General features: G+C 39.1%; 1 protein-coding gene across 1 annotated transcript in view; it reads right to left on the reverse strand.

Annotated features, from left to right (window-relative positions):
• TMEM132D (transmembrane protein 132D) overlaps positions 1-23,872 on the reverse strand; it is a 276,562-nt gene that overhangs the window by 152,933 nt on the left and 99,757 nt on the right. Inside the window, exon 3 of the mRNA XM_030024665.1 lies at positions 8,628-8,774. Within this exon, the coding sequence (XP_029880525.1) occupies positions 8,628-8,774 (147 nt within the window). The remainder of the gene's footprint in view (positions 1-8,627; positions 8,775-23,872) is intronic.

Consider the following 23,872-nt stretch of genomic DNA (forward strand, 5'->3'; position numbering starts at 1 on the left):
CCAGCTGGGGCAGCAGCCCTATCTTACCCCATTAGAGGTGGTTAAAAGGCCGAGAGCTGACCAAGGTGAAATAATTAGAGGATGAGTTATAACTGCCTCATCAGTTCATATAAACCACCCATAGAACTTTAACACTGCAATCCTAGCTTGTTCATGTCATCAATAAATGTATACATTAAGAGTTGAAGCTGTAAAATAACTCAAATGCCCAGTGAACTTCAGCCTTGTACTTGCAGTTGGGATTTACTTAGGATTAGTTTTACGATTTATATGGATGGTGGATTGTATTACATAATTCTGTTAACCTTCTGATCCGCACTGTGCTGTATGTTGACTTATCTGTGATAGCTAGATTTAATGACTTTTTTCATCCAAAAAATGGGAATCCCCATGCCTCAACAGCAAGAGGCATATTTTCAGTCTCAGCTATATTTTAAGTCATCCGCTCTCTCAGTAATTAGTAGTACTTCTTACAAGATTTCCTCCAAGGAAAAGAAAATCAACAGCACCATTAGAGATACTTTCACAAGACACACTTTTTCATTTAATATTAGATTTTTAATAGACAGGAGATTACTCACTTGCTGTCTCTTTTGTAATAGGTAGCACACTGTTTTTGTCCCACTGGAATTGTTATTTTGAGCCTTGGGGCTACTAAAGGTTTAAGGACTACAGCGCTAAGTACCACAAACACAGAGCAAGCATGATGATGATGAATCCTTAAGGTTCTTAAGGGACATCATTCCTCCTCAAGTTTAAAATAATATTTATCACACTGGATAACACCAGGGTAGAAACAAAGACACTAAATATGCATGAGGTTATCCAGACTGTTGGAAATGTCCTTTAGCTACTTCAACACCATACAGAAATAAAGGCATCTCCTCTACAAGGGAGGTGGCAGAAATACCCTTAAAACACCTGCATATCACCGAAGGAGAAAGAGAGGAGAGAGGACAAAAAACCCCAAAGTATCTGTGAATGATTTGCCCTCTCTGTAACTGACTTCCATCAGCAAATTACTTAGGCCTAGACTGTTTCCCTCAAATTATTTGATTCCCAGTTCTGCATGCCAAGAACTCTCAATGAAAGGGGATTAAACACCTAACATTATTTATTGTTCACAGATTTTACAGAGGCAGATCATTTAATCTGAACGATTACAGTGTCTTCAGAAGACTCCCTCTAGACAATTCCTGGCATTTTAGCAAAGTCATGCTGATCATTGTGCTATAGAACCTCATTTTATAGAAGGTACTATATATCAAAGAAAACAAGCCTAATTACAAGCACATCATAGACTGCTTTGTGTCTTGAGAACTTCTTGAAATGCCAAAAATGTAACTCTGCCTGCTCCCATGTAAGCATTATAACATAGTCTCTAGTTACATGAGCACAGGAATCATCAGAATTTCTCCCAGGATTTCTCAGGTTCATCCAACAAACCTCCACCTTTTGAGCCATCACAATAACTGTTGATGAAGATAGCATACCTTTTCTCAAATTCCTAGCTAAGCTCATGAGCAAGAGAATACCGAGTACCTGTTATACATTCAATTTTGGTATCATTAGGGAACCTCACATGTGCAGTACTTATTGGATCCTTGCTTTCCATGATTACTTCTGTACATAAAATAAAAATCAATAAAATTCAGTCCAAAAATACAAAGGGGATAAACCCCCCCTGCTTTCAGATGAGCTAGGACAGGAAATTAAATTCATCCCTCCTTACAAGCATGCTTCCTGCAGCCAAAATTCCTTCTGTTCAAAGCTCTACCCTGGGGTCACAGCTGAAACAAGTTGGGAGAGGTTATCCTGATGCTAGCATATGTGAAACATGGAACTGGTCCAACTCAAATTAAGAAACATTTTCTCAGGTTGTCTTCTGTTGTGACATTGTAGAGGATACAGAATTTCTTCCCAGGGTTTCTGGATATACAAAGGTGGACAGCCTGTAATGGACAGAAGTGTTGGGTAAGGCATCTACACTGAAGATGGTGGACAGTCTGTGAACGGCCACTGGCCTGTGACCAGTCAGGCCATTAGGACACCAGTCTACAGTCACTACTGTCTGTAATTATTCATTGGACTTATTTTCCACCTGGGATAGACTGTCACAAAAGCAGAGCCAAATATAATAATGAGCTAGAAAATGACCACAGATTCTAGGACAAATGAGGCCCAGCACAAAACCCTCTCAAATTAACATGACGTCTTTATCAGTTCATTGTATTTTCTCCCACTTTTTATCATTATTCCTACACATGCAATGAGAGCTGACAGTTGATAACTCCAGTTCTCCCTGGGGTCTGTAGTGAGCTGGCATAAATGTGACAATGATCCCAACTCCCTGCTTCAAGAATTCAAGTCCTGGAAAACCTGCAGACCCTGAGTTGCCACTGAAAAAAGTGGCCCCTGTCCCTGATCCCTTTTGACCCCACTGCAACCTCTAGAAGCTAAGGGTGCAATATGTACTAGATCAAAGTGGCTAGTAACTAAAGCTTCAATTACTCTTTTCAGTTACTTTTAGCTAGGGCAGGAGTGGTAAAGATCAGGAGAAAACAGTCAACATATCAATGTATTATGGAAACACGCAGTGCTTTTAAAGGATATTCTTCACCCTGCACTGCTAAAACCACATAAAGCAACAATCAGCTGCACTGCAGTAAATCCTGCCTCTGCCCTAAAACTTTTTGGCATATTCATTGCACTTGACCACAAAGTTCAATAAAAGCCCTTATAATATCTCTGTGCTTATCATGTACCCTTCTAAAGAGGTAGTGCCTGACTTTCTCCCATTCAGCACAAAAAATCCTACAGGTGGTGGAGGTATAAAAAGGTACAGGCACTACTGATAATCTCCTTTACTTCCCTGACTATTCACTCCTGTTGTGAACTGTTAAGTCACATCAAGTTACATTTCAGGGGTACTTCACCTTCACCATTTTCCATAAGATGATATGCATGTAGCTCTGAGTATCACCAACTGCAAGCCGTTAGGAGATAGTAAATGCTATATAACTGTATACATTATTATTTCAAAAGGATAATCCCTGAATGAGGGAATTATATTTTATTTTTCTGAACTGCTTCAAAAGACAGTGTCAGCAATTCAATGCTAATTGTCATTTTTCCCGTTTCCAATAACATTAGGCTCACAAACAAAAGAACACAGGAATAGCATTCCTCTTTAAGGAGAGCCCTAAAATTCAGCTGAGATTAAAGGGAATCTTCTTCGTAATGACAGCTGAATTGCCCTGTGGTATCTCCTTCATGTAAACGTCAGAGATATAGGAACACAGTCCACCTCTATGATGCCAGAAGGCTATCTACATGCCTTTGAAGTGCTTTCCCGCACTCTTTTTGGTTTTAGATGAATGACTCTCTTTCAAACAAACAGGTGAAAGTGTTGGCTAATAACGTCTTTATCTAATAGTTGTTGGTTAATATTTCATCTTTCTTTTGATTTGTTTCAAGATGATAACCATAAACCTTTTTTCCAGTATATTAGCACTGAGTAGGATGCTAGAGAGAGATTCTGCATTTCTTGATACATAAAATAGTTTTCTTTTTAAAAAATGAAAAACATGGTCAATATGTAAAAGAATGATGCACGGTTCATACAAATTTATTTTGCCTCAACATCTCAAAAGGTTCTTTCTCAGAGGGCACATTTAAATTTTAAAATGAGAAATAGAAGTTTGTGACTAAATGCTTTCAAAGGGTGGAATGTAAACATGACTTCTGAGATGTTTAGTACTTTCACGTCATCACAACATATAAACTCTTAGAAGCCTGGAAGTTTCAAATAACACAGGAAGGCAAAAGAAAAACCCAAATGGTACACAGTAGGAAACTCTAAAGCTACCCAGGATAAATATGTTTACAGCTAATCATTACCCATATGCCTCAGAAGTATAAATGGAGTTAAACTCTGGTATTTCAGAATCAAATTAACATATTATATCTGCCTGATAATACATATCTTAACGTATTATATCAGCATCAGTGATGCTGAGTGAATAGCCAGTTTTTTAGGGCTGAATAATTATTCTCAGAAAATAATTTTGGAACCACATAAAAGATATCTCTCTTCTTCCTTCCCTCCTGCCCACCCACCCCAAAATAAAAACAGTATTAAAAGGAACAGAAAAATCTTCTGCTCAGAATTCATATATCACTTCGTACTTTGAAGGAAAAAAAAAAAAAATCAAATAATCTCTTGGGTTGCCATAAAAATACCCAAACGTACACCCTAACCCAACCCTTTGCCCATTCCGCCCATCCAGCTTTTTTAATATCATATTTTAATATATCCCATCTGAAAGCATGTATGATTTCTACAGTCTTTTTCTTACTTTTGTTTCATCATGATAAACTGAAGCTCATGTGATTCACACATGATGTGATGGGACAAAATACACTGGAAATTATTTTTGCTACATCATGCATCTTTTCTGTAATTCCATTGAGTAGAAAATTTTCTTTCCAAGCAATAATATACCTCTAGCTGATAAAGTCATACGAGCACATGAATAGCAAGGAAAAAAAAATAATGGTGAACTTAAACATAAAACTACTTTTATGAAGCATTTTGATGAACACTAGCAAGAGACATAATGTAATTATTGTGGCTATTAGGCTGTTATTTATGTCAAATTTGTTGCTTTTGTTGCTTCAGAAGCATTTTAGAATTATAGAACTCTTGAGAGTCTATCAAATGTACTGGCAGATGCAACAAGTAAGAGAATGAGGCAATAACTCACTGCTGTTACAACATGAAAACTAAATGTTAAATAACTAGATCTGAAAATGAGAAATATAGGGCACTAAGGATAAGATATAAATGTAATAAAGGATCTTGTAGGAAAATCAAAGGCAATGCTGCCATATGTTTTCCTGTCGCCTGTTATTATCTAATATCAAGTTAATTTCTTGTATGATAAAAGTGTTAAGAAAATTAAGCATTGAAATACAGTATCATGAAAAAAATGAGTCACGCAGGAACAAATGAAGGATATAGCGCAGAAAATACTGTCAGTTGTCTCTTACTGTGTCAATATTATCACAGACTGATTCAGTCACTCATAGTTCAAAATGAAGATAAGTTTCTCTACTAACAGCAGGACCAGCCCAGCTTCTGGTTTCAGGTAGCATAAGCCAATAAATCCTTCAATGCTACAGAACTTAACTCAAAAGTGCAAGTGGAAAGGTATCAGAAGAAATGCTACCTTTGTAACATTTCCAACAATAACAATAGAGAAAAGGAAATTACTGAGCAAAGCTTATCCATGATATAGTTCAAACACATTTGGAGATAAAGCAGTAAATGGTCATATCCAGACATTAAGGTTCTACTCAGAGATGGCCAAGCTTTGTCTACAATTATTTTGCATTTGCTTGGATCAATGGCCTCATTCCTGCTATAAGCATAGAGAACAATAATGTATTCTCCAACAGAATAACAAACATTTGCACCCAAAAATATGAACATGAATAAAATATTTTAAGAGGGTCATGACACCCATTATTATCATATCAGAACATCTTGCTTAGTGTCTCCAAAGCAGCTATGGACACAGGAAAGTGCTATCAATCGTGTTTTGCAGTCAAGGAAAATCCAATAAATCCGCATCTTTAGCCACAGCAATAATTTTCCAACCCCATCCCACCTGGCATGCTTCCAGTCCAACAGGAAGCATGGGAGAAGAACAGACAGGAATCCAGAACTTCCACTTTTGGTTATTCTTCTTCTCAATCATCACTAGCACAGCAGAGATGCTCCCTTTCAAGTACAATGAGAAACAGCAGTAACCCAAGAAAACTTTCCAAAAATGCAGTACTCCTTTAATCTCATCTTTCTATTCTATTCACTTCATTACAGGAGGAATTAAGAAAAAGAAAGACCAGCCAACTTTCAAAGGAAAGAAGTAAACGATGACACATATTAGGATGTATCTCCCTGATTTAATCAGTGTTTAAGTGTTTCCCAAGTCACATTTCTGAGCCACTGATTAGTTCCCATCACACCATTTTCTATTTGGTTTTTTAGTCATCTGCATGACAATAGAGAGATGGAAGATAGATGCTTCACAAAGAAGAACAGAAGTGCTGTACAGATGCTACAAGTAGTAAGCCCATCTAATAATCTCATGGGTCAGGATTTAGAGTGTTACAAAATTATTATTGCCCGAGAATGAAATCAGAAGAATCGGGGAGAACTTTATAATTGCTTCACCATTAATCTGGAACACTGTCACAAGCCCATAATAAGCAAGGCACTGAGAACTTCAAATCATATTTGACAGATGGGCTTAATTAGTTATTCTCACACAGACTCATAATATTTGCTGTTAATATTCATTCTAAAACACCCTGCTGGCTGTGATAATATTTATATGTTAATCCTGTTACGATAAGCTTTCAGTGCCAAAACCTCTCCAAATAAAATGACTGATATATTTCAAACTTCAATAAATAAATGCTCAGGCATCCTGGTTAAGTTTGTCACTTGCACAAGTGCCTCCTTAATCCGCGAAATTACACCTGTCACAGTAAGTTAGCTTTATTAACACTATTTTCTGATCCATGTAAAACTATCAGAAACACAAAGGCATTGAATCTTTAGTTAATTAACATTGCCACCTTTGCATTCATGTGATCAGATCTCTGGTTTTTAAGAGTAATTAAACAATATGCAAACAGAGTTTGTCGAATTTCTAAATAAACTATGGAGGCAAACAATTTGGTAAGAGACATCAATATTTAGCTGCTATCCATTGTGCATATTTAGTGACATCAAACATGTTTAGATAAGGAAAAAAGTGTTGCCCCCAAAACATTGAACGCACTCTCTTCCCCCATATAATGCTCGATCTTCTTAAAATGAATAGCAAACCAGATATGACTAAATTTAATGAGGAAAAGAACATACTGAATAATACGTTGAAAATATTTTGCATTTGTTTACAAACAACGAGGAAGAAGTTCTCAAAAGTGAGAAAACCACAAAATCTCAACTGAGAACTCAGATGGAATAAGTCAAACCAGAAGTTATATAAGATTTACACATATACCTTGTCTTCAACTTGATTTTCTTTCCAGTAAAATCTAATATGTATATGAACTCACATTTCTTTTAATAAATGTGAAGCAATGCTTATACTCGGCATGTGAAAGTACCCAGAATCCACAACCACTGCATGAAAGGTGACATAATTTATTTTTTTGTGTACAAGGGGTCATTTTGAAGGCTTGCCGCTGAATGATGAATAGTGAAGGGAAGTAAGTTGCCAAGCTTCAATTCACCCATGAGGTTGCATTATATTTTCCTGATGAGGAAGAGAAATCAGGCAAATGCACTGTATGGACCCAACAAGATAAAGTGTGATGGAAAACTCATCCTTGAAATAATCTTTGATTTTGATCCAATACCCATTTCAGTCAGTGAAAATATTCATACCGTCTTCAAATAGCTTTGAACTGGGGTTTTAAAGAATGTGTCTGACAGATCGTGCTAGACAGTGGGAAGCTCTGACCTTGGCATATATACACATTGCTTCTTTGACCAATAAACTCAGTCAGGTACAAGACAATATATGGTTTAGATGAGAAAATTCAGGATACTATAGCAGAGAAATTGTGTAGAATCTGATTTATAATAAAGAGAAAGTGATTTATGTCATGATTATGACGGGAAATTCTTCCCTTCCTTTTTTTCGTATACCCAGTTTGCAAAGACAAGAAACTTCCTAGTTATTAGGCTCAGACAGTATTTATTTAAAAATTCTAAACCACATAATAAATCCCCAAAGCCTATAAGATTTTGTAAAATTTCAGAGAACAGCAGAGAACTTCCATGTTATATGGCAAGTTTTCTAACAGCAATGCCAAACACAATACATATGCTGGCAGTCAGATCCTTATAAATATGCACTTGACATACAGTTCCATAAAAAATGAACAAGCAGCAGCAAATGATATAAAAATGCATTCATTAAAGCAATCAGTTGTGATTAGAAAAGGAACATCCACCTGCCAGATGAAGGCTGTTTAAGACAGGTAGGTCAGTGTCCTATCTAAGTTATTGTACAATGGGAATGGAAAATAGAAAATCTATTCCCTTCTGTAGATTAAAAATTCATACAAATCTCACGAACAAAAATGTGGGTTTGATACCAGGAGTATGTTTTAGTTTCCTTTGGATAAAAAAAAAAAAAAAAATCACCAATAAAACCCCAAGCAAAAATAAAAAACCCAACCAAAAAAAACCACCACATACAGCCCTGTAATTACCCCCTGCTATAATGCCTGGCAGCAAATAATTTGAAGAGATTTAACCAGTCACAATTGAATTCTAAGATATGAAACATGTTCTTCTAAATACTCTGTGAAAGCAATATTTCCTGCTAGTTTTAACTTCCTTTGAGTATTAGGATTGAATAACATATTGTTCAAAATGTATGTGGTAGAATTAGCAATGAACTACAAAATAAAGACAGCCACAGCTTTTCCAAAAGCATTTTCATCATGTGCTGTAATAAAACTTACTAAAATCATGGCAAAATGCTTTGCAAAGGAAAACCAGCCGTTAGTTATTAAAAGATAGACTGCTGGAAATGACCTACCTGTTTTCAGAGGCAGCAGATTTCCTCTGGCAAACAATAACAGCTGGTGCGTATTTCCCAGTATAATCCATGCTCTCTCTGATGTCCCATAAGTATGGGCTGCTGGCTCTTACACTGAAAATGTTCACACCTTTCTTCACCTTTGCCCTAGGAGGAAAAAGAGGATATTTCACCAATTAGATACAAAATGTCAGCTCGATCTGTTACTTATTTCTTCATTATTTTCTCATTACTGCCCCACAGAAAATGCTACTACTCATTAGAGTTCAACACTATTACAAGGAAAAGTGATGAGAGAATTAAGAATTCCATATTTTGAAGAAATTATATCAAGATAGAAATCTTATTGAACTAACGGTAATTACAGCTTTAGTGATAGCTAAATTGCAGAGTAGATATGTTCTGGAGCACGCTCCTCACCCCTGCTCTTCCACACTGTGGGCACCACTGAGCACATTAAGGCTCTCTTGTGACTAGAAGTTATTGTATTGGAGAGGAAAGTATCATTTTTGTCACAAAAGAAGTCAGGTTGTTGCTGGGGCTTATATCTGGAGTGAGGACCCATTGCTAGGTCTCATCTTATAAGCAAAATCTACCTTTTCTTTTGCTCCCTCCCCAGATTACTCAAATATGACATTTCATATCTTTGCTCCAATTTTCATCATCTTTCTGAGTCCATGACATTTCTTCATTTTCTTTTAATATTGTTGGGTTTAACTGTTCTATCAGCTCTGATCCTAAAAATACTTAGAAATACTCTTATTTTTCCACAAGCGACTAGTTTCTTTGGAAGTCTGTTTCTATATATCAGGTTAAAAAAATAGGAAAAGCCGTATGACAAAGCATTACAGTCATGACAACTGGACTGACTCCTACTGAGAAGTACTTTCTGGTCCTCCTGTGTTAGCATAATACTTCTGGTTTTGAATCACCAGTGGAGAACAACTATATATATATATATATATTTATTTAAATATTTGTTTTATTTCCTCTTAGCAGGTGTTGCATTACTTAATTCTTTCTCTCCCTTTCTTTAATTAAATATCTAAATTTTAATCTTAAGACACTACTGAATTAGTCCACAGCTATATAACTTTGGCCAATTTACTGAATTAGGAGTTTCTGGTGTTGTTAACTTTTGGTTTCTGAATGTGTTTACAAAAACAAGAAGTCCATTGTGGTCAAACAGCCTCATATATGAGCTGTCAGGAAATGACAGTTTAATTATATTTGCTTAAAATCTCATACACAAAATCCATTCAGTGTTATGGCAAGTTCTCCATTCTGGGCAAAAAAACAAAAAGGTATGTGATTTTTTGTATAAACAGCTGCTGCCATGCAGAGATGCTAACATCAGTAAAACAAGCACTACCAGCTCTGCCTCTGCATGAAATTACTTGTGAAATCTTTGAAGGACAACATCCACACAGAAGTTTTCAGAATAAAAAAGCCAAAGGATTCCTTCAACTGTCTTGGACAAAAAGGGTTATCTCATTTCTCCTACTACTAACTCAATAGCAGTGCCTGTAATTTCCTTAGCACACCCGGAACATTTAATACATGAAGGCTGCCAATTTGTGTTCAAGTTCTTCTATGCTAATTTCACAACATGTATTTTAAGTAGGTGCAGTTACTGCTCCTAGACTACAAACATTCCTTAGGATCAATGGTCAAAGAAGAGTGGAAATTAAACTGCATTCCTGGCATCTTAGAGAAAGAGAGGGAGACAGAAAAAGGCCAGACAATCTGGATGAAACATTTTTCAGCATATGTCTTTAGCTATTCCTAGTGACCAGCATCTGGTCCCGCCTTTCTGTTCCACATCAAGAAAGGAAAGCTGCTGGGTGTCACCTAAGACCAATGATAGAAAAGTAATTTCCACTTCACAGGGAAGGGAGGGTGGTTCAGATCTTTCCAAGTTAACCTGGCTATGATTAAGCAGCTCATACCCACCCTTCCAGCTCTCTAATGTGGTCACTGTCTCTCCAGTAGTTGATGACGGCTGATGAGAAGGTGCTGGTGTGGGATTTGGGCCACCTAGCTGAGCTGACGTGTTTGAAATGGCAACTCTCTCGACGGAGCCAACTCGCTGTGCTCAGCTCCAGCACAGGACAGTAACTGAATCACTCACAGCCAGAGACTGCTTGCAAGGACGCAAGTGAGTGGCTGGTTTCATGTCACAAAGCCACACATCCCTGGAGCTTGTGCTGTGTGTAAGCTTACCTGGGTGTAAGGTTCACCCCTCAGGTTTGCCACGCAGGTCTAATAAACCGTTGGTGTAGCGCGCAGTATATTTGATCAGTAACCGATTGCTGCCCCCACCGTCTGCGCATGCCAACGAGTATGCCTGAGATTTCTATGTGTCGTGGAGCCTCCCTGGGACACGTGAAGGAACACTGATCCTGCTGTGAGATGTTTGGACAAAGATACTAAGACTTTGAATTCTCCTGGACAAGATTTCGGGATGGGGGGAAGGGTACGTGTCCTGGAAACCCAAGCAGACGGTAGCCTTACTTAAAAGAAACCATTTTCCCATGACTGGAGGTTAAGAGCAATTACTATGTCACAATTGCTACCTAAAACCACACAACAGATTATATTGACTGTACAACAGTTATGTTTTTGAATGGTTTATTAACAAAACTGGTAGGGAATCAAGAAAAAAGCAGCCTTAGACGATAGCATAGTCTAACTTGCTCTGCTGGCACAGTATGCAATAGCTTTACTACAGTCGAGAAAGCTGTGCAGGGTCTCAGTACTGCTAGGTAAACACACGCTGAAAATATTTCTCACTTATTTTTTAAAAAGCATTAAAAAACAGATTAAAAGAAGCGTACAAACACAGACACGTAACTGATACCATCATCTGATTTTCTGTCTGCATTCCTTTAACTGCCAGAGCAATGAGGTAAACCAGAAAAATGGACACAAAACCAGCAAGACAAGCTGAGTTTGTTTATCCTTGACATTCACTTTACCCAATGACAAACTGCCATCCTGCGCTAATTTCTGATGTTTCAAAACAAATGCAGATCCTTGTATACACTCCTTGGGGTAATTGCAGACTATGGATCAGGATTTCTTAGGAGAGTTTCTGCTAAGGTCTAATTTAGTCATCTATTAAAAGCCCCAAACCCCTAATTTTACTGAAAACAATAACATAAGAAGATTGATGTTTTCTACAGAATTAGAGGTTAGGAACTCTTTTTGAAGAATCAGTTAAATATAATTCTATAATTAGCACAAAACCTTCAATTCCATGATCCCAGGAAATGCTTTTTCTTCCAGTATGTCTCAATACTGTGTTTGCCAGTGTTGGGGAATTGCAGAATTTTATTCACCCAATTTACAATGGCAGTAGCACTTTGCAATTACCAAAGAATGACCTGGATGAAACAGGGTTAATAATAACTGCAGGTATGTTATTTGTCAACAGATAAAACTGAAGATACCTGAGGTGAAAACACTGTAACTGCTGTCAGGGCTCAATTACTTTCTTGCAAATCTGCTTTATTGAATTGCCTGGCTGTCACAGGGCAAGCTGGGTCTTTGACCCTTCAGCTGCTCTTGAGAGTACTCATGAGACAGCCTCTTGGTTCAGCCACAGTTCAGCCTACTAAGATTTCTCAACTGCAATACACAAATAGGTGTATGACAAAGCTTTTTCATATATTTGCTCACAGTTAACAGTCTAAGTACAACAGACTATACCTTTGCTTAAAACACTGTGGCGGGGCAGCAGCAGGTAAAGTTGTTCAAGTATTTTGTGCCCATCACTTCACTTTGGGCCAGATTCTACTTTGGAAGAGAGGAAGAAAGAAAGGACTTATTAAACATTTCGATCATGGTTGGTTTTGGGTGGCTGGCTTTTTCAAACAAGGAGCCTTCCCAACTAAACACTTTCATAGGTATTTCTACAAGCTGTTATTTACCTCTGGATCACTGCTCACAGTGCAGCACATCAGTTACTGAGACTCCTAAGTAGCTCACCCCTTGCACCAAATCAATCATGGCAAACAAAGCCCTTGGGAGTCCTCAATCCCTGAAAACCCATCAGTGCTGACAGGGTACAAATCAGGGGAAGGGAGAAAGAAAAAAACATAGAAGGGACTCCCAGAATCAATACATCACACCTGAAATCAAGGAAATACATCTCCTAAGTGCATAAAGATAGTGATTCCCAATTCTGTCTCATGACCTACTAAACACTATGTTTACTATAGTGATAAAAGAGGCTTCAACTTGACCAATTAAAATGCAGGCAACATCCTCTCCCATTTATCAAAGCGTCTGTTTTAGCATCTCCCAGTTTTTGCAGTTTACAACCAGTTAGCGCTTAGCTTTCAGCCCATGTCATTACTGCAGGCTGGTAATGGCTGTGAAATTGTTACTTAAGTGTTGTATAAAGTAGAACAGCTGGCTGGTGAAAAATAACAGCATTACAGCACGTGTGCTGCTAAATGCCATAGTACAATGTCAACAAAGTGTCTGGTTTGAAGCACCACGGGGGATGGAAAGAGAGAGCGAGAGCACACACACGCAAATTCACCCTCAAGAGGTGCAAGAGATCAAAGACAAGGAGCGTGCAGAAGCTGCAGATATCCTGCCACAGGCAGGACTCCCCTCTCCACAGTTTACTCCTGACAATGTCCTGCATGCAGCATACTAATATCACACATCCCTCCATACCAAAACAAAGTGCAAATAAACAGGGAATCTAACCCCTAAACAGCTCTAAATAAATATGTTTTAGACCCATGACATTGAATCTAGTTTTTTATTACTGTGAGCACTCAGGGCAAAGATCTGTGGGAACCTTTCATGCTCCTTCCGAGAAAGTGAGCTACTTCCAACATCAAAGGAATAAAAATAAAAGGGAGGCTGTTAACACAGGTGCTACCGCTGGTTATCATCTTGTTACCAGTGGCGACTAGAAGGTGGCAGATAAATAGTGTGCAGAGAGGTACATTTTTGAGAGCTTCTAGGCACCTAACAGCCGTTGCAGTGGGCTTTGAATTTGCCTTGTCATCATATCTCCCCAAAGCACTTCAGAAATAACTTGAAGGGGTTTCTATTTGTGTTTAATTTTAGTGCTTTTTCCCCAGAGCCTAATCTTAACCCAGCAATGGAGAGACACCAAAGCAGTGGTTAGCTGTACAGGATGGCAGTCTTCGCTTTGCTAATATTCACCACCTTTGGACCGCAGGGACAGCAGTAAGAGGTGTAGGAGAGGCTTTCCTCCCACCAGTCCATTTCAAACCAAAGGCAAGCAAAATGTGAGCAGAAAGGGACCCGACCATAGCTCTTCATGTCATAAGATGAAGAAATCGGGTTCATTTCCACTCACTGGAAAGTCTAACGCACTGATCTAAGACAGCAGCAAAACACTCCCTGCAAGAAACCCTGAAAGTATTCACGGTCCTAACCTGTAAATGCCCAATGTATGTCATTGCCCAGAGCCCATTTTTGCTGATGGCCATGGGTTGCTCTTCATGCAGGCTCTTTCCAGTGACATGACCTCTTGATCCAATAACATATTACTGCTGCTGGAGGTGGAAACATCCAGTCGGTGTTTCCTGGAGCTCCACTGATGTGAGCTTCAAAGAGGCTGAAAAGCTAAAATAGCCATCCTCCAGACTCTAATCATGAACTGACAGAGCTCATCAGGGTCTTTCTGAAGACCAGAATTAAATGTCATAGCTTGACAATCAGGTAGCATGGGACTGGATGCTACCATGGGATCTAAAAATCTAGACAGCAATTTTGGCATGACTAAGCTGTAGATCTATTCAAAGAATTCCCAGGTAGCTGTCTCTTGCTGGCAAGTCAGTAAGAGCAGAATGATCACTGTCTCAAAGCTAACACTTGGCGTATATTAAATGCAGTCATCCTCTGCAGTGTCTGAGGTCATTCTATTGCTGCATGTTGCATAAATGAGACATTTTGATACCAGAATGCTTCAGTCTGACATTTACATCCTGATGTTTCACCTCCTCCCAGAGGCTTGATTCTACTAAGCAATCCCAGGACCAGTTCCATTCTCTTTTCAAGCATGGAAAAAGGAATATGTGTTACTGCACACCATCATCATCCTTCAGACTATTGCCAATTTTTTTGGTTTTGGTTACTTTCAACAGGTTCAGAGAGATGATCTAGAGCCAAAATATATGCTTATGTGGCAGTGACCCATTTCTTAACTTACACTGCTTGTGCTGCACCTGCAGCTCTCTGTGCTCAAAGAATCGTATTAAAATGCACTGAAATGTTAGATAGCAGTGGCAAACAGCAGCAAATTTTCTGCCTTTACTTCCAGACAGGCTTCTTTTTGATTTTGGAGTACCCAAATTAAAGACAACACAGGAAAGACAGGTTTCTGAATGCCAGAAAAGCTAGTAAGCTAATGAATAGCACTGGAATGAGAATTAAGTATGTTTGTTAGAGAGCACACCAAATATAACAAAAGTAAAAGAGTGTGAAGCGTGGAGCCAAGCTTCCTGGTGAAAGCAAAAACCAGAGGTAATTCAGTGGACAGCAGGTCCCTTTGTCTTTCCAGTCTTCCTGAAAATCTGTACTTGCAGCACACTCTCCTCCTGTTTGAGAAGTCCTCAATAGATTAGGGCTTCTTGGTATCGGAAGACACCACTTCTACCTCAGCTAGTGCTGGAACTTTGTGTTACTGTGGGGGGTTCTTGTAGCAAAACAGGAATCAGGGTAAACACTTTTAGCATAAGTGTTCCAGTCACTTCCTTTTGCAAAAGCATTTTTTTTCCTATTGACTTCTAAAGACTGACCTGGACACATTTCTTATATAAACAGAGCTCATCCAATTAACCACTCCACAGTGCAAGGAGGACTGGTTGGAATTTGTGTTCCCAGCATTTCCGCTTCTAATTTTATGTACAACATTAAGGTGATGCTAAATTTATACACTTTAAGGCCATACTCTTCTTTTGCCTTCCTCTGCAGTTTAATTGCTCTTTATGGCTGAAGCTAATATAGGACAGAACTTGAGTCTGAAAGAGATTCATCTCTTTGAACATCAATCAAAAATAAAATGTGTCTGTCATTGAGAAAACAGGCAGAACTCAGCCTGTTTTTGTTAAACTTAAGGCTTATTTGCAGTGAGTGGATGAAAACCAAATGTACAAAGGCTTTCTGGATTTGTATCTATCACGAACCCCTGAAGAAATAGACCATTTAAAAAAAAAAAAAAAAAAAAAAAAGTTTTGCCTATCAGGAGCAAGCCTTCATGGTTTAAACTCTTTCAGTGGAAAGAACTGTATTTGAGAAGGGCCCATTTAAACAAACTGGTTTAGAACTGACTAAACAAAATTGCAGCTTTCTCAGTGCAACAGGAATGACATATCACAAAAATTAGGTCATGTAGTAAGACACGTCATACTAACCATCTGAATGTCTGGCTTTTAATTTCGTAATCAATTTTGGCATGGCTTATAAAAGGTAGCATTTGGATGCCAGGATTTAATGTACAGAGCTGGCTTCTGTAAGGTTTTTTGTTTTGTTTTGTTTTCCCCGTTGAATACTTCATGTACAAACCAGTGTTGTCAGTTGTTTTCAGAGAAGATGCCTCAAAGTTTCTTCAGATTACACTAATAGTTTCACTGATTGAAAATCCACAACAGAAGAGAATCGGGAGTCCCTGAGATACTGATGGAGTTAGAATAATTTATGGAGAGCGGTCTAGCACAACATAAGCTATTTAAAGCTGTATAATATACCCACAAACTCTTATTAAGGTCTGTGGTTTCCAGCCCTGTGAGACAGAAACCAGTTATCATTATGCATCACCATGAAAGCAGATTAAAATTAAATCAATCTGTTTATCTATGGGTTTGCAATGCAGCTTTTCCAAAGCATAACATGTTCTCCATCTAATTAAGATTTCAGGAGGAAAAACCATTCCACCCAGACACTAAACTACCCTCATTCAAATGGAGATATTACAAAAATATAGCCCAGGTGGATTTATAACAAAATTTAATTAGCAAAAGGGCACACGACCTATTTAGGCTTCAAAAGCTGAATTGTGCATACCAGGAGTTAAATAAAATAGATCTCTTTGTAATATGTATCTCTTGGACTTGCCAAAATTGTCTATTGTGCTTAGAGTTTATGTGCTTGCACACAGTTGCATATATATGTATACATGCACGCATTACACACACAGATTTAGATTTTATTCCTGCGGCTTTCAAAAAGAAAGTCCTTATTAAAAACATATTTTGCAAAATGTAAAATGCACAAGTCTGGAGAATAAAAGGGAAAGAATGCACACAAATCAATTTAAAGCAGAAACAAATATAGTGTTTGTAGCTCTGACCTCTATTCACTTACCAAACAAGCCGTGAGAGGGCCCGATCCTCAGCGGGAACCAGAACCCTTCGTGGCCTGCAGAACTGGATCGTTTTGTTTCAGAAAGATCCTGAATTAGAGCTCAGGAAGCAAACCTTAGGAGTTATATGAGTAATAAGAATAGCACTGTGCCTCCCCGGGGACCCCAGCAGCGGTCATCTTGGGACTCCCAACGTGAAGGAAAAGTCAGAAACAGGTACTTTGTTCGTAAACTCCATGTCTGTGTCAGCCAGCAGTCTGGCTGGTGCACCCTTCTGCTAATTCCATCTTGTGGACTGTACGTGATGTCAAATAAGTGGCAAAGCAGTGAGAAAGAGGAAAATAGCAGCATTTTAACCTGAAGTGGCACTGTAGAAATGTATGCTACTGGCAGGCAAAAAAATCTCAGTAGTACAATAGGCAAGACACCACTGTTACAACTGACAACGTTGCTGTTAGCTGTGTTCTGAGGAGGTATTATTGTGTTAAGGGACAAGCTGGTACTCCTGTCCATAGCCATATCTCAATATGAATTATGAAACAAGCGCAGAGATGTTTAAGAGCAGATACTGTCTTAAGGTTGATAGTTAGAGGTCAAGGTGAGGAGGTAATCCATGATCTTTTTACCCCAAACTGCTTGGCAAATGCAGTGTCGTGACATAACACTGACTTACTGTCACCTCTCCCAGCTGTATGGCACTTTCTCCTACAGGAATAGAAAATTGGGCAACAATGAGCAACAATACTAAACAAAACAAAATATTTATGTATTCAAGGGTGTGAAGGAAAGGTGTTTGTTTACAGAAATGAAAGGCAAAGATAAATAGTGCTGCCTGCTGATTTAAAGTGGTTGGGAGCCCTATGGTCTGTTTCCAACTACTGTTTCCAAAATAAATGCAAAAACATGATGTAGGGTCTGAAACATATCCTTCTAAACTGCTTGTAAAAAGAAAACAATGCAACACATCCCTTCCTTTCCTGGCCAAACATTGGCAAAGCTGCTAACAGCACAGCCTGTGCAACCAATGATTTTTTAAATTAGACTTAGATTTAAGAAAGGATGGGAAAAACAAAGCACAGTACTGGGGACTCTGTGCAGTGAAAATAGAGTGCCATTTGCCCCATTTCACAGGTGAAAAACATGGTAGGGAACAGGTACCATACCACAGCAAGCATGTGAGTGAAGTTGGTCATGAGCAACCCCCAGAGAACCACCTAGACCACAAGGTGAGTGTAAGGAAGGATTACCCAGTTATCCATTGCAAGGAAGTAAAACAGAGCATAGAACAACAAAACAGGTTTTTAAGTGCTGTAGGGACATTTGTGTGTGTGTTTATGTACACGTACATATATTTTTATGCTGAGTGGGCAAGCAAGAAGTGGAGAAATTCTTCTGGATTCACTTAAATTGGCTGAGAACATTAGGAGCATAGTGAATAAAGACGACAAGGCTGGTGAACCGTGCAGTACAAGTCTTCCAAAACAAACAGTTGCAGAAATAGGAATAGAGCTGTATGTTCTCTATGTATACCAAGAAGCAATGGGGTTGGTAAGACTATTTCTTTGGCTTTATCTGCAAAGCAGTGTCTGGTGCAGGACCTTTTTGTTTTGAATTCACACATTAGGACATAATTGTTGAGGGATGCAGATACTACTCCAGAGCTAAGACCTGGCTAATCACCTTTTTACAAGACTTGAATGGAGGGATGCTGCCAGCAATTAAAACTACAAGAATTTTGACTTACCAAGCAGAATTATCAAGCAGATCAACAACCACTACCCAAACTCCCTTCAATGTGACTACCAGCTGTCTGATGTTCAGTGAAAAAGAGTGTGCACCTTAAAGCAAATGCTTCAAGGCTGAGGCTAAAATGTACTAGCAATCACAGTAATGTCATAAATGCAGATAGCACGTTCATCTCAAAAGAATCTCCCAAAATGTTCCTGTCCTCTGCTGGAGAGACTCAACTGCACAAATGCTTTGTGAGCCTAATGTTCTTCCCAGGGAGGGCTCACCTCCTGCAGCCCCAGCGCTGGACACTGAATCTGCCCTTTCACTTCTTCACAGTGACACCTTGAAAGTCATGGCACTCTTGGTGAAGGGTTTGGTGCTTGGAGGTGATCTAAAAAAGGTTCTTTACTAGAAAGTTTATTTCAAACTTCATAAGCAGGACAGTTCTGAGGTATTTCCAAATCCCATCCCAATGTGAAATGAAATGGCAGTATCACTGAGCAACGAAAGAGAATATTGCCTCAACAGTGCTAACGAAGACCGATCAGTGAAAATGACTTAGCACTGTTCCCTAGCAACTTCTCACAGCTGCAGATAAAATCATTTTCTGGACATCACAGAAATTGTGAATACTTAGTTCTCTTACACAGGAATCCTCTCATCCATTGCCTATATGCAGCCCCCTCTAGGAGGTAACCCAGGAGCAATTTACGGCAAGCTGTACCATTACATTAACTTGTCCAAAAATTTTTTAAAAGACCCAGGAATCCATATGTGCTGCATTTGTCCTTCGTTCAATGACATGTATGTCATGTTCAAAGAATAGCATCAGAGAGACAGAAAAACAGCATATAACAATCTTTGCTGCAAAAATCCTGGGCCTGCAAACCCTTTTTTATGAAGGTGTTTTTCCTCGCTCATGGGAGCAATTCTGATGATTCCCGATGACATTACTTAAGGTTTACAGAATCAGGTCTACAGTAAAGAAAATGTAAAGTAAGTGTACAAAAGAAAGAGTTCAGATTCTTTAATGGAGAAAAAAGCCTGCATTGCTCCAAAGAGTTGCTATCGGCGTAAAATAGATATTCACTAAGCAATTCAAATAGGAATTTTTGTTATATACATAAAAACTCAGGCTGAACACTATACATCTATACAGACATATTTAACCACCTTTCTGTCATCTGCACGAGTGGCTACCAAAGCAACATTTGCTAAATAATAGCAAGGAGTTCTGCTGCAGGCAAACCCTAATAGCTCAATGAAGCCACTGATGCAGAAGGGAGTTCAATTAATACAAAAATGACACTGCCCAAAATTATTCTGTGTCCTTAATGTAGGGTATACGCAACGTTGTCTGTATCCAGCTGCAGCAGTTAACCCTAGTGCATGTCAAAGCACAGTTACAGTTATGATTTTATTACTGGAAGAGCCATAGAAGAGGGCTTGGCTGATCCAAGCAAGCAGAAGCAGAGATCACTTGGAATTACACAAAAACCTCCCTGTCGATTGCTCTCCAGGACAGAGCTATTTTGCAGGAACACAAAGGCAGCTAGTAATCCTCTCCACATATAAATCCTGAAAAACTAATAATTGCATCTCCTCTCAGCCTCAAATTTCATGCATATCCTTGGACTGGTTTATTCTATTTGTGTGTTTTAATATAAGAAAGATGAGAAGGAGTTAGAGACTTCTCATCACAGCATACAATTGTTCTAACAACCCTACTGTGGAACTAAAATGTAGGAGAAACCCCTAATGTCCACCTATCAGTGGTCAAAGTGAAATATATGAGAACTTAAAATACGGACTGAACAAGTATTATAGTGCATGTACATTTTTCTTTTATTTAATATTAAAACTTTGTAGCTTTAGACACCAGGTTTAATGAGTCACAATTTTTGGAAGCAAATTGCTTTTTTTAAAATAGAGGTTTTAAAAAGTTTTAGTGAGCTGACATACAGGAACCTTACTTGTGGCAATGACTGTAATTTTTTACTTCTGCAGCAAAAGCCCAGTAGCAATCAGCCAAAAATGTTAACACTTTAAATCATTTGCCACTTTTTAAAATTCTCTAGGCAGAAGTGACCACTAGGCAGTTGTTTTTGAAAATAAAAAGGTTGTACCCCTGGCTACCAGCTGGTAGGACAAAATCTGCTAAGAAATACGAGCCCTTTTATCAGACAACCAAAACATCAACACAATGGATAAAATCGCTAGATGATAAAGTGCTGAGAGTGATGGAGTACATGGAGGCTGAAGAAACCATGACAGAGAGAGAAAAATTGCAGAAAGGGAGCCCAGGAAAATAACTTAAACCGTAAGTTTATCAGACATTGACTTTCCCTCATTCTTTAAACTGTAAGAAACGTGAGCTATAGTTTCAGGAATCTCCATGCTCCTGTTAGACAGTAAGGATTTTACAACACAGCATAACACTACCATTCAGCATGGGAAACCCATATGGTTGTAGTAAGAAGGAAATTAACAGTCTGCCCAGGGATTAAGGCATCACTCAGATCCAGTAAAATCCCAGTGCCTGATTGCTTAGCTTCGCCTCTCATCAATTAACTCTTGTGCTTTGCCAAGTGGATGTGCACTCACAAACTCAAACCCGTTTGCGGGTGGTTGACAGTTTTGATAGACTTGTGGTCAAAACTAATGTTCAAAAAAGATTCTCGGTTTCAGCCACATGCAGCAGTCTTCTCCTGACTGTGCACTGAAGCAAGTCTGGGCCATGCACTGTCCCCTCCGAGCCTGGGTCCGGACACCAGATAGGAACTGCAACACACTCCAGGTACAGCTCTGATCAGACCTCAGAGAGCACGTCATCAGTTTAAATGCATGTAGTGCTGGTGTAGACCTGACACCCAAACTCAAGCCACTTGCCTTTCTGGTGTGGGGCTACTGTAACCCTCAAGCACGCTGAGACACTGCAGCTTGCCTGTTTAAGTTGGAGCAGACCCAGCAGGCCTTCCTGCGGAATTTAGCACCGAGGATATAATTCACTCCCTTCCCTCAACACACGCCACACACCGCCTTCAGTACCAGAGTTTGTAAGGGAGTCTCGGAGATCTGTCCGTAGTGCAACAGGAGACTACGTATGGAGTGAAACGATACTGAGGACACCGTGTCTATGCTGCTGAAGATTCAGTGGCTGTACCTGCTGCTGTCCTAGCCTGGTTCTGTAGTCTGATGTTGCTTTAGCTGATGGAGCACATTTGGTGACCACATCTTCTGGTTTAGCTTAGTTGGAAAGGAATCTAACCTGTGTACTTCACAACTGCTCTGTATTATAAATCGAAGTACAGTAGGCGAGGACAGAGACTCACTCTGAAAGTATGCTGAGGATGCAAACTGAACAGTAATGTTTACATTCCAACTGACACTGTAGGATGGTTAAGAGATAAAAATCTGTTCGCAAAAACTGAATGTGACTGAATATTACCAGTTAAAAAACCCCCACTTTTCCGAATAAGATGCTAGCAGCAGCAGAGGCCTCTGTGAATACCCCATCCCCCCTTTCCGAGCCATGGCCTTCAGTTGAAGATTTGTCTTCATAGTAACTGCTTTGAGACATTTAGTATGTTCTATTCCCATGAAAGTCACTGTAGAAGCCACAACCTAGCTCTGTGACCCACTGAAACATCACAGGCAACTGAGGTTGGCAGAATACAACACATTGGTATTTTGATAACTGGGTTAAAATTCACAATATTGAAAAACCTGCAAAACCTAATTGAGCTTCCTAACACAATAGACAGAAGTTAACACTGGATTTATATTTATTTGTGACTCAGGATAAAATTCCCACAGATGACAACAGGGCAACAGAGCCATGCTGATTTGAAAGGAAAATACCCTCATCCATGGGATCCCAGGTACAACATAGCTCTCTGAAGATTTCTAATGCAAGAGCAGAGCTGGCCCATCCCTGCTTAGCTTTTAGATCAAGGTATTTCTAGGCAATTGGTGAAAAGTAAAGTCACAGATAGTACTCTCACCTTTTAGGCTGTTTTATGTTTTTTAATGAGTTTAAGGCAGGGGAGAGGCAGACATCTGTTTCATAAAGAACATTTTTCCAGCTGTAGCAGGAATTTCTCCTGCACAAAATGTGCACACAGTGCTATCATTCTGAAATCACACTGTTTTATTCCCAAATTGCAGAGAGGTAAATGATGAATCAATAAACATGGCAATGAAGAATTTGGTCCACAGTTCATTCAACTGCATTGAAATTAGCACTTCATGAGCCATTTTGCACAGAGATTCTTTAAACAGAAAGTTTTCTTTGAAGACCTATTTCAAGTCCACAATAAAGGTAGCTCAGCATGCGTTACACTCTACTGCATATTCCTTTGAACAACTGCCTTTACAACTTGAGGCAGTTTGTAGAGAGACTAATTAAACAACAGCCCCTGCCATCACGGGTCCTACTGTGAGAAAACTGGTGGTGACATGACACACGTGCTGCAAGCAAAGAGCACAATCGAACCATAAAAACAACCGTGCATGCCAAAGGGTCGGGGTGAGGGAGTGACAACCGATCTGAGTATTTAAATCTATTCTTTATCAGGGTGCTGTAGTGGGGTGTGTAGAAAGAGCCCTGAGACTGGGGACTCCTAGGTGACTTCTGCAGAGTTGCAGAAGGTCAATGTGGGGCTGGGGAAACAAAGACATTGTAGCACAGACTGTCATAAAAAGAAAAAAGCAAGTGTCATTCCCCTCTCTGTGGTGACAAAGGTTCCCTTGAAAGTGCCTTTCTTGGTCAGGAAATATGGAAAAAACCCAGTATAATATATTTTATTAAAAACCCCAACCTTTCCTGTTGGCTGAAGTGCTGGCTGCTGGTAACAGATTGATGAAAAAAAATCTCTGGTTTTCTGTTGATGTATCGCTTTCACTTAAGAGGTAGAAAACAAATGTATTAAAAAAAAGAAATATGCTGGGGGTAAATAATTTAGTAATCTCAGTCACAAACCTGTCGTATTATAAGGATTACAGTCCATTAGGATTGTGTAAAAGTCATGGCAAAGCTTGTAATTCAGCTACATCACAATGACAGAAACCTCCTGTGGTGTTTTAGGAATCACTACTTGCTAATATTGAAAACATCATCAAGAGCTACTTGTTGCAAAAGGGCTAGTTTGGGGAAAGACAG

The sequence above is a fragment of the Aquila chrysaetos genome, chromosome 9, assembly GCF_900496995.4.
Source record: "Aquila chrysaetos chrysaetos chromosome 9, bAquChr1.4, whole genome shotgun sequence".
In the NCBI taxonomy this organism is placed as follows: domain Eukaryota; kingdom Metazoa; phylum Chordata; class Aves; order Accipitriformes; family Accipitridae; genus Aquila; species Aquila chrysaetos.